The sequence below is a fragment of the Macrotis lagotis genome, chromosome 8 (assembly GCF_037893015.1).
Source record: "Macrotis lagotis isolate mMagLag1 chromosome 8, bilby.v1.9.chrom.fasta, whole genome shotgun sequence".
Lineage (NCBI taxonomy): Eukaryota > Metazoa > Chordata > Mammalia > Peramelemorphia > Peramelidae > Macrotis > Macrotis lagotis.
The window spans coordinates 58,286,691-58,296,735 of NC_133665.1; the positions used below are offsets into that span (position 1 = coordinate 58,286,691).

The 10,045-nt window shown below is 38.3% G+C and overlaps 1 protein-coding gene across 1 annotated transcript; it reads right to left on the reverse strand.

Annotated features, from left to right (window-relative positions):
- Window positions 1-2,524: 2,524 nt before the first annotated feature.
- PTX4 (pentraxin 4) lies at window positions 2,525-8,779 on the reverse strand. Its single transcript, XM_074196001.1, has 3 exons — window positions 8,594-8,779; window positions 7,057-7,819; window positions 2,525-4,507 (listed from the first exon to the last, which is right to left on the reverse strand). The coding sequence occupies exons 1-3, from the start codon at window positions 8,732-8,734 to the stop codon at window positions 3,867-3,869; spliced, it is 1,545 nt and encodes a 514-aa protein (XP_074052102.1). The 5' UTR covers window positions 8,735-8,779; the 3' UTR covers window positions 2,525-3,866.
- Between the last annotated feature and the right edge of the window lie 1,266 nt (window positions 8,780-10,045).

Here is a 10,045-nt window from a genome sequence, read left to right on the forward strand (position 1 = left end):
AAATGGCTGAACAAACTATGGTATATAAAAATAATTGACAAACCAATTTGTAAGAGGAATTGTTCCAGGAAACTGATAAGGAAACCCACCTTGCTCTTCTCAGTAGTGGAATGATATGTACTCAGTACACATTGTCAGAAGGTCACTGATGTGTCAGTTGATTTGCTTAAATGTTTATCTTTCTTATAAGAGAAGGTTCAGTGATTGGGGTGGACAGAGTGGTTAAAAGAAAATGACTCTGCTATAAGAACAAAAGGCATCAAATTAAAAAAAAAAATGACTCATTAACTATGTTCTCTCCAAGAAATACTATTAGCTCCTCAGTCACTACTTTATCCCCATATAATTTAGTCAATGAATAATATCAGATCTCTAGCACCTCAGTCCCACTCCAGAACTACATTTCAGGAATGGGTTAGACTAAGGAAGGATATACCTTTGGGGCTTCTCTGATGTTCCTCTTCTCTTCTCATCTAATAGCTGCCCCAGTGATAATGACCTTTCCATTCCTGATTTCTAATAGTCCTTATTACACAGAGAATACATTTAGTACTGATCTGCATACTGTTTATTATTATTCCCTAATTGTTTCAAGTTAAAAAAAAACATATCAATCAGATTTAAGCTCCTTAGGGGCTGTGATCCAGGCATATTTTGCATCCCCTGGCAGCATCTGTCCTAATAGAATTACTGTGGAAAGATATTATCATTGTTCTCACCTTTTCATCAGCATGAAAATCCTATTGGATATTTTATTTTGGTGTAAGGGTGAAGTGGGAGCAAAAAAAATTCAGAGGCATCTGAGAATATAAATGTTTAAGAAGCCCAAGTTCATCACAGCGTGAGAAAGCTGTGGAAGGAAGGGGAGAAGTAGAGGCATGTGATGATCAAAGGTCTTAATCATTTTCTTATGTTCTCACCAGCTCTTTCCGACCTTAAAATACTTCTCTCTCATCTTGACTCACTAACAAATGGAGCCCAAATGGAAGCTAAGTAGGGCAACTCATTAACATTTATGGGAGAATGGGCCTTTATCTAAGAAGGGAAAAAGGGGAAAGCCCTAGAGGTTCATAAAACCAGTTAATCCAATGCATTCCTGTTTAAAGGGAAATATTAATCAGGAAACAATGAAAGAACAAACAAATATATAAGGTAATTACCTTTCCTAGGTTACAGATTCAGAGATCTAGAGTATTAAAGGAGCTTAGAACCTATTAATTCAACTTTTTCATTTTCCAGACGAGCAACCAGGGCCCAAGGAGGATAAGTAACTTGTTTCAAAGTATGTTGAGGAGTGGGTTGGGGGGAATGTGTGTGTGTGTGTAAAGTAAGGAGTAGGTACTGGCATATAGTGATTACAATTTTCTTTCTTTCTTCTTTCCTCCCTGTTTCCATCCTTCCTTCCTTCCTCCCATCCTTCCTTCCTCCCCTTCTTCCTTTCTTTCCTTCCTTCTTCCTTCCTTTCTTTCTCTTTCTTTCTTTCTTCCTTCCTTCCTTCCTTCCTTCCTTCCTTCCTTTCTTTCTTTCTTTCTTTCTTTCTTTCTTCCTTCCTTCCTTTCTTTCTTTCTTTCTTTCTTTCTTTCTTTCTCTTTTTTTCTTTCTTTCTTTCTTTCTTTCTTTCTTTCTTTCTTTCTTTCTTCCTATAATTAGAGGAAGACAGATAAATGTAACAGAATAAGTAGTGAGGAAATTTGAGCACCAATGCCAGCTTTGCTTCTGTGACTTTAATTGCACAAGTTTGGATGATCTCCTTAAGTTCCTCCTTCACTGATTTTAGCTCTTTCTGCCAGAAGGGCTAAGGATTTCTTAATGTCTTTTTTTAGCCTTTCTTACTTGCAACACTGAAGCAGTCCTCAACTAAGCTTTCCTTTTCACTGTATTCCATCTAATTCAGTTTCTGATTCTTGGGGTCTTGCCTTTTCATCATTCTCTGAAAAATCTGTGTTATAAGGGAAAATTTTCATTTTGCTCAATCTCTTCATTGAAACTTCAAGGAAAAAAAGAGGAAAAAAGAAATAAGGTTTCTTCCTTATAATTTACTTAGATTTGAGTTTAGATTTGGTTCTCTCATTCTCTCTCTCTCTCTCTCTCTCTCTCTCTCTCTCTCTCTCTCTCTTAAAATTTCCTCTAAAATAGGGCCCTGAAAAAACTGTCATTTTGTCAATATTACTACAACTTTTTTTATTATAAAATTGATAATTGAAGAATATATAGGACAAACTTAGCTGGATTACCAGATCTAGAGGTCTCACTTTTGCTCTGGGGTGGCTTTATTGCATCATTCCATGTTTCTAGAATTTTCTGATATTTTTGGACAAGTTGGATCTCTCAAGTGATAAAAGTATTGTTGGTCTGGACTTGACTGAAGGACAAATGGAAATCCCTTTCCTCTGGATGAAATGGGGCCATGATCTATGCAATATCAGATTTACTCTGAGTGGAAAATGTCAGAACAAAGACCATTTGTCATTAAATCCTTCAAATAGCATTTTTCTTAAGTTAAGCTCCAATAAGACTGTTGACAGCCTAGTATCTTCAGTTTCAAGTAAAATTTGGAAGTCTGTTGAGTATTGCAAATTTATTAATAATTAAATTTTATCCAATAAGTATTTATCAAGGGTCTATCATGTACTAAACACTGAATTAGACTAGGAATAGAGGTGGGGGGGAAGTAGTCCTTGTCCCAATAGAGTTCATTTCCACCAAGTAAGATAGGGTTGTCTGTGGACCAATCCTTTGGATGTGACTTGGACAGGAACTGCTATAACAATATTATACTGTATTATCTAATGAACAATTTACTAGTTTTTTTTAAATTCTAAATACTGGAAGAGACAGTGTAGTTCAGGGTGGTAAAGTGTTCAGATCACAATTTGAACTACAACTATCTTTTTTTTTCCACATCACAATTTTCCCTATTGCAGTTTCATTATTTTGAAGATCAGAATAAGTAATTAAATGAGAATTTTTTTTGGAATTTTGCAGAAGCAGCAGATGACATGTGGAGGTTAGTAGACAACATAGAAAAAGTTTAGAAACTCAGAAATGCATAAAATATATGTTAAGTATTATATAATATCAATTATTTTATCTTTTAATACCATAATGATTCAGATTTCTTCTTTGTATGAAGGGAGGGCAAAAAAATTTTATATGGATTTTCCAGATGGAGGGGGCACCATGCTCCTAACTCCCATGATGTAGAAGGGATAATGATACAGTAGTTCTGAATTATGATTTGAGAGATGTATTTAAATTTTTCATTCTAGGTTTAGTAATTAATCTCTCTGAACCTCAGTTCCTTAAATGTAAACTGAGGCTAATAACACTGTAGTACCTACCTCACAGGGTTGTTGGGAGAATTAAGTGAGATAATAGATACGAAGTATTTGCAAACCATAAAGCATGATAATAAATATCATAGTAATTATTTTTAACATCATGGAAATGTCATCTGCCCTGATGGGAACTGTCTTTCTGTGTTAGAGAGTTATTATGTCCTAAGGGGAAAGGTGGGAGGAGCTTTTACCCTCTTCTCCTTGATCTTCACATTGCTTGACTTGACCATATCAGTGTGGCCAAAGTCAATAGCTATATATATATATATATGAGTGTGCTGGTGTAAACACATAAGAAAGTAAAAAAAAAAAAACCTCCCTTATCTCTGAATGATCATGCATACAATTTAGCTATATACATGTTGGATTGGTATAGACATTGTATTTTCCTTGAGGGTAGAGATAGTTTTTCCCTTTGTCTTTTTATCCCTGGTACCTAACATTAGACACACATAGATGCTTACTGGATTATAGAGGTGGAAAAGCTATAGGTTGAATAAAGGTATATTGGTTTTTAGCTTGGTTGTCTTATGTGCAGTGCTCCAGGCAAGTACAAATTACTCTCTTCACGGATCCATTCAAAGAGGAGGCATTAGCTAGGGTCAAGACTATGCTCCTGGGGACTACCTTGCCAGTGGCAATGCTTGATACCTCACCTGGTGAGAGGGCCCTGTCCCATACAGTCAAGCCTGCCAGGCTTCCCACAAAGGCTTCAGAACTGTCAAAGCCTCCTCCCACAGTATCTTGCTCCTGTCCCAATACCAGTATTCCTCCAGGAGGGATTTCATAGCCCTCCCTGAACCTGGAGCCAGTGGCCACCAGCCTCCGGTCCACAAAGAACCAGTATTTCCCTTGGATGGAAGACCATATCACACACATATGGTGCCATCTGCTGTCCAGAAGCTGTTTCACTGGCAACTCCCTGAAGGCTGGGTCTCCTATCACAAAGTGGATAGTGCCATAGACTAGAGTGTCTCTCCCATGTAGCACCAGTTTATTGTCATTTTCTTCGGTGGCATAGGAAAACATGGTGCCCAGGTAGCTAGAGGATGTCCGAATCCAGGTACAGATAGACAATTCCCGGAGCCTGGTGAGGAAACCTGGGCTGAAGGTGACCACATTCTCAGTAGAAGTGTTGGGGAAAACAAGCATGGACCCTACATTGCAAACTGCAGATAAAGAAAGAAATCATGTCAGGATTTGGTACAATTTATTCCCTTTCCCCTCCCCAAAGATTATTCATGAATCAAACCATTTTCCTAATTTGAGCATTCAAGACCCTCCATGTTCTGATTCTACTTTTCTATATTCATTTCATTCTCCTATTCTTATTTCAAAGTAATCCTCCTCCTTTGTTCATTTTATATTCTCCTCATATCAGATGTTCACAATCCCTTTCCAAGCCTTTATATATGTTGTTCCTATGCCTGGACTAGATTCTCTTTGTGTCTAAGAACCTAGAATCCAGCTGGTCAAATTCTGTGCTTCTTTCAAGGTACATATCGGGAGCTACATTCTCTATGAGCTCTTCTCTGACTCCCCAACCAGAGATGATTCTTCCCCATCTGATTCTGTCCTTCCAGGCACATAGGATATAGTATTGGAGGACTCAATACAAAGACTCCCAAGACCATCTAGTTTTCTGTCTTCACAACAGTAGCTATAAAGTGACTTTTCCAGAGGAATACAACCTAGCTGATTCTCCTCAGGACCAATATTCAAACAGAAGTCCTCAGGCTCCTTTCACTGCATCATCCTGCCTTTCTGCCTTGTTTTGGTCCAAAGCCTTGCTTTCATGTGCTTAGAAGTCTAATCGTAGTGATGCAGAGAAACAATTGTTTGGAAACTTATAATCTCAGAGAGATGACCAGGACACAATGATTTGGTCCTGGTCAAACAGTTAGCATGTATCAGATATTACTATAACCCTATTTTTCAGGGTCCCAAGAAAATCCTCTATTCTCTGTACCATGCTACCTTTTACTGGCTCTCTTATTATATCATAACTTGTATTGTGCTTATTTCATGGTTAGGTCTTTGCCCCTACTAAATTGTGAGTTTCTCAATATCAGGAATTTGTGCTATTTTTTACTTTTGCTTCCCTAATACAGGGCCTTGTATAGTATAAGCTTATCATAAATGTTTATTTATTTATTTATTTATTCATTCATTCATTCATTTATCTATCTATCTATTTATTTATTTGGTTTTTGCAAGGCAAATATGGGGTTAAATGGCTTGCCCAAGGCCACACAGATAGGTAATTATTAAGTGTCTGAGGCCGGATTTGAACTCAGGGACTCCTGACTCCAGGGCTGGTGCTCTCTCCACTGCGCCACCTAGCTACCCCATAAATGTTTATTAAACTGAATTAAATTTGTCACTCTTCCCAAGAGCTGACTAGGATTTTAACAAGGAAAGGCAGAAGTAGCATTCACCAGGGATCCAACTACAAAATATAAACATCATCAAAAGCATTATTAAACTGTCATCACACTTTCCTCCAGGAGGAACAAACAGGAAGAAGTGAAACAATCAGCTACTGGGAAAGATACCTGACTTAGGAGGCCAACATGGGTCCAAATTCCAGCTCTGACTATAGATTTTCTTGGAGCAGGGGCCATTGGTAGAAAATATCTCTGTGTCTATTCTCCCATTTTTTCTCCAACCTTGCCTGCATTTCATCATTTGAAAGGGACAGTGGAAAGTAGATGAAGCCTGTTATTACTTAGAAGCTTAGAAATAACAGACAAAAGGGGCAGCTAGGTGGCGCAGTGGAGAGAGCACCAGCCCTGGAGTCAGGAGTCCCTGAGTTCAAATCCAACCTCAGACACTTAATAATTACCTAGCTGTGTGGCCTTGGGCAAGCCACTTAACCCCATTGCCTTGCAAAAAACTAAAAAAAAAAAAATAACAGGCAAAAACTTTGGGTTGTTTCTAAAGATTCGAGGAATTTCAGGAAATGCAGATACATCTACATGCTGTGCAGGATATCTATATTAACTTCTGCCCAGAACTGAGAAGTGAAGAAATAACCCTGGTAAGGACAAGGGGGCATCTGTGGGCAAGAATAGCTAAAGAATTCCATATTTCTTAGAACTAACGGAAATTATGGTCTGATTTTGAGGATGTGGTTACAAAGAAGCAGCTTTGAATACTGGTCACCAGTTTTCTGTGGGCAGGAAGACATGTCTTGATGGAAAGAGAATAGTGTCCCAGTTGGCAGAGTCAGGATTCTTCCCCTTGAATGGAAGGTTCAACTATGAAGCTTGGTGAATCATAAGAGACATGGACCAAAATCTGGGAAATGATATAAGTGGCACCTTTATAGTCATACTTGCTCACCCAATTCAATATCTATTTCAACCAACAAACGTATCATAAGTATAATGTGCTCTGCTAGGCATGAGGATACAAAGACAAAATGAGAAAAAGTCCTCAAGGAGCTTACATTCTCTTTCAGAAAAATGGTACACATAACTGTGATATATTATATATATATATGTTATATGATAATTTAAAGGGGAGGAGAGAGAACCAACAACAAAGAAGGGGATCAAGTTGCTTTAATTCTGCTCTTTCACCTTTATAGGAATAAAATGCCATGTCTACTTTAGATGTTTCTACTCTTGATGTTTCTCATATTGATTCATGAATTGAACCTTGAAGCATGTCTTAATATACATATGAAAAAAAGAGAATGAATACAGTTACTCACTTTCTCCTGTCTTTTGGGAAGCCTGGGATTGCTGTGATTCCTTCAGGATCTCATCTACACTGGGAAGTATCTGTCTATCAGATTGTGTGTTTGGTCCCTTCTCTTCCAGGGGGGATTGCCTCAAGTCCTGAAACAGTTTCTGGGTTTCTGTATGGGCTCCTAGCTCCAGCCTGTCCTGTTGCAGTTTTTTCCTGTGTCGCTGCTTGGTGTGGAGCAGCTGATGATCTGGCTGCTGCTTCTCCTTCAGGAACTGAGGCAGGAGTGGAGCAGGGGTGGTTGACCTTGGGGAGACTGCTGCATGTTGCAAGGCTTTCTGTAGCTGCTCTTCCACAGCATTTAGTCTGGCCCCTTGGTCATAAGTCACATTCTGGAGCTTCTCAATTTCAGTCTGTACATGGATTTGGTTATTCTGAAGGGTACTAATATTCCATGTGATGGTCCCAGTGAGATTGGTGAGGAAGGTGCTCTGCTCCTTCTGTTTCATTTTCTCCTGGGAGCTCTGCTTACTCTTTTCATTTAGGTATCTTTCAAAGGCCAGGAGCTTAGAGTCCATCTTCCTGGATCTTCTCTGAACCTTCTTCATCCAGGCCTTCAAGTGGTTCAGGTCCATTTGCACTGTTGCCTGAGACTCATTGACAGATATGGCCATGGTGTGATACTCATCTGTCAGGTTCTGGAATCTGGTATTGATGTTATAGGAAACATTATAGTTTTCTGCAATCCCTTGGAGACGTATTAGGGTCACCTCTTGAAATCTCCGGAACTGCAAAAAACAAACAAAATCCATATCTATTTATGGTATCAAGAGAGTGGATCACATCCTTTATGAGTCCAGTAAACTTCTCATACCATCTTTGTTTTTAAAGAAAACTTCTTTCCCCTGGGACAGTTTGTGATGTTTTTTGTTGTTCTTAAGCTTTCATACTACCCTAATAGTGTCTAAAATGTACATATTTTTTAACTCAGAGAGATCCTATGGTGAGTTATATATGCCATCATATCAAAGACAGAAAGAAATAGTTCATATACACTAAAATTTTCATAGCAACACCTTTTATGGAAGTAAACAACTGGAAACAGATAAGATTCTCAATAATTGAGGGATGACTGAACACATTGTGGTACATAAAAGTAGTGAAATATTACTGTGTCATAAGAAATACCATGACAGTGGTGAATTCAGAGAAGCATGGGAAGACACATAAACTGATGCAAAATAAAGTCATTAGATTCAGGAAATGATATACTACATAGATGACCACAGACATGAAATGTAAAGAACAAAACAATCTGAAATGGAATTGTAATTACTAAGTTAGTGCCTGAAGAAAAGATGAGGAAAAAAATGTACTTTTTCTGTTTAACCAAGGTGAAGCACTATGGATATGGAACACTGGTATGTTCAATGTATTGATAAGTTTTATTGAACTTTTTTTCTTTTTTGTTACAAGAGATAGCTCTCTGGGTATAAGAGGAGAGAGGAAACAGTTGGAAATAAAAAATCAATCACCCCCAAGGAATTTTGTATATTATTTACCTGTTCTTCAAGTCGTCTGAGTCTCTCAAAAAATGGCTTTCTTTGTCTTGCTTCATCAGCTTTCTGCAAATAGGTTCCTTGTAGATAGAAAGTTAAAAGAAGCAAGAAAAGAGACATACATTTGGCCTTCCAGCAGCCCATTCTGGAAAACAAAAGGGAGTTCAATTTCTGGAATCTCTCTAGTAGCTCTTGAATGAGCTCAAAAGATGAGTCTGATTAGGAGTCTGTTTAATATATCTCACTACACACCACTCTCCACCCACTTTGGCCTGTTTTTCTTACTCTTTTCATTCTCAAATTCTGGCTAAGAGTTGGGTTCTTCCTGCTACTCTAAAGGAAAGCAGTGATTTGCCTTCAAACAAATGGAATCTACAGACCCTAACATTCCCCAAGGAGAAAAAATTTAAAACAGACTTGAATTCTTTCCTTGGGAAATAATTAGTCTGGATGTAAGCCCTTGACAAGCTCATACTCATTTTGTGGCATTCTGGGATTTTTCAGCATTAATAGGGTCCACATTGTGACTGTTTTCACTCTACTTTCTACTTTAAGAAGTTACTGATTCACACATTTATCCATATTTTTCTAAGTTACAAATTCAAAAAACAAGTTGTTTCTAATGGGGTAAACTATAATTTCATATTGGAGCTTATGCCTGAGAGAGGCCTTGAGATTAAAAAAACACAAACCTTGGAAAAATTCCCCTCTGTCTAAGACACAGGCTTGGGAAAATATCTCCCTATCCATTGCCTTATGATAAGGTATGCTTTAGAAGATCTTCTCTAAGCAACTCTGAGAGAAGTCCTCCCATCTGTCTCTACATAGTTGAAGATGACTTTCTTCATCTAAGTTTCTGCCTCATTCCCAGTCTAGCCCCTAAATGAGAATTGCCTTCTCCCCTTTGGTCTCATCTGCAACTCCTGGCCCCTTAGCTCATTCCCCCAACTCTTCCCCTTGGAAAATAGCAGATCAAAGATCCTAACATCTATCCATCTGGCAAAAACAAGAGTCAGATTCTTCGACTTAAGCTCATCTTGCTCTCCCTTAGAGAGATGGTCATCTGACCTGTGCTGACTGTCTCACATCATTCCTGATCTAAATACTATCAAATAATTAAAAGTTGGCTTCTGGGGATCCTTAACATCAAACCAGGGAACCAGGGCCTTTGGACAAGGGACTTTCACCTCCCTTGCCCAAGGCCCCCAATATTTCTCTCCATTCCTCTGCTTCCTAACTACCCAATCTCCCCTTAATTCCACAAAACCAGATGGAATAGTACTATTATTATTATGGGGCTTGGAATTGCAGTGGCAATGAGCTTTGAAGGATCCATAAGGGTCAGAAGGGAAGGAAGGCATTCCAAGGAGCATGAATCAGCAAAAGCACAAATGTGAAGGAGTAATATAAAGTAATTTTTTTGAGTGGTAGAAAGTAATTACTTTGACTAAAAAG

Excerpts from the sequence above, each read along its gene's own strand:
- PTX4 (XM_074196001.1), bottom strand. The coding sequence starts at position 8,734 with ATGGGCTGCTGGAAGGCCAAATGTATGTCTCTTTTCTTGCTTCTTTTA. Across the intron at positions 7,820-8,593 it reads TCAGACGACTTGAAGAACAG|TTCCGGAGATTTCAAGAGGT; the intron begins GTAAATAATATA and ends TGTTTTTTGCAG. Across the intron at positions 4,508-7,056 it reads TTCCCAAAAGACAGGAGAAA|TTTGCAATGTAGGGTCCATG; the intron begins GTGAGTAACTGT and ends CTTTATCTGCAG.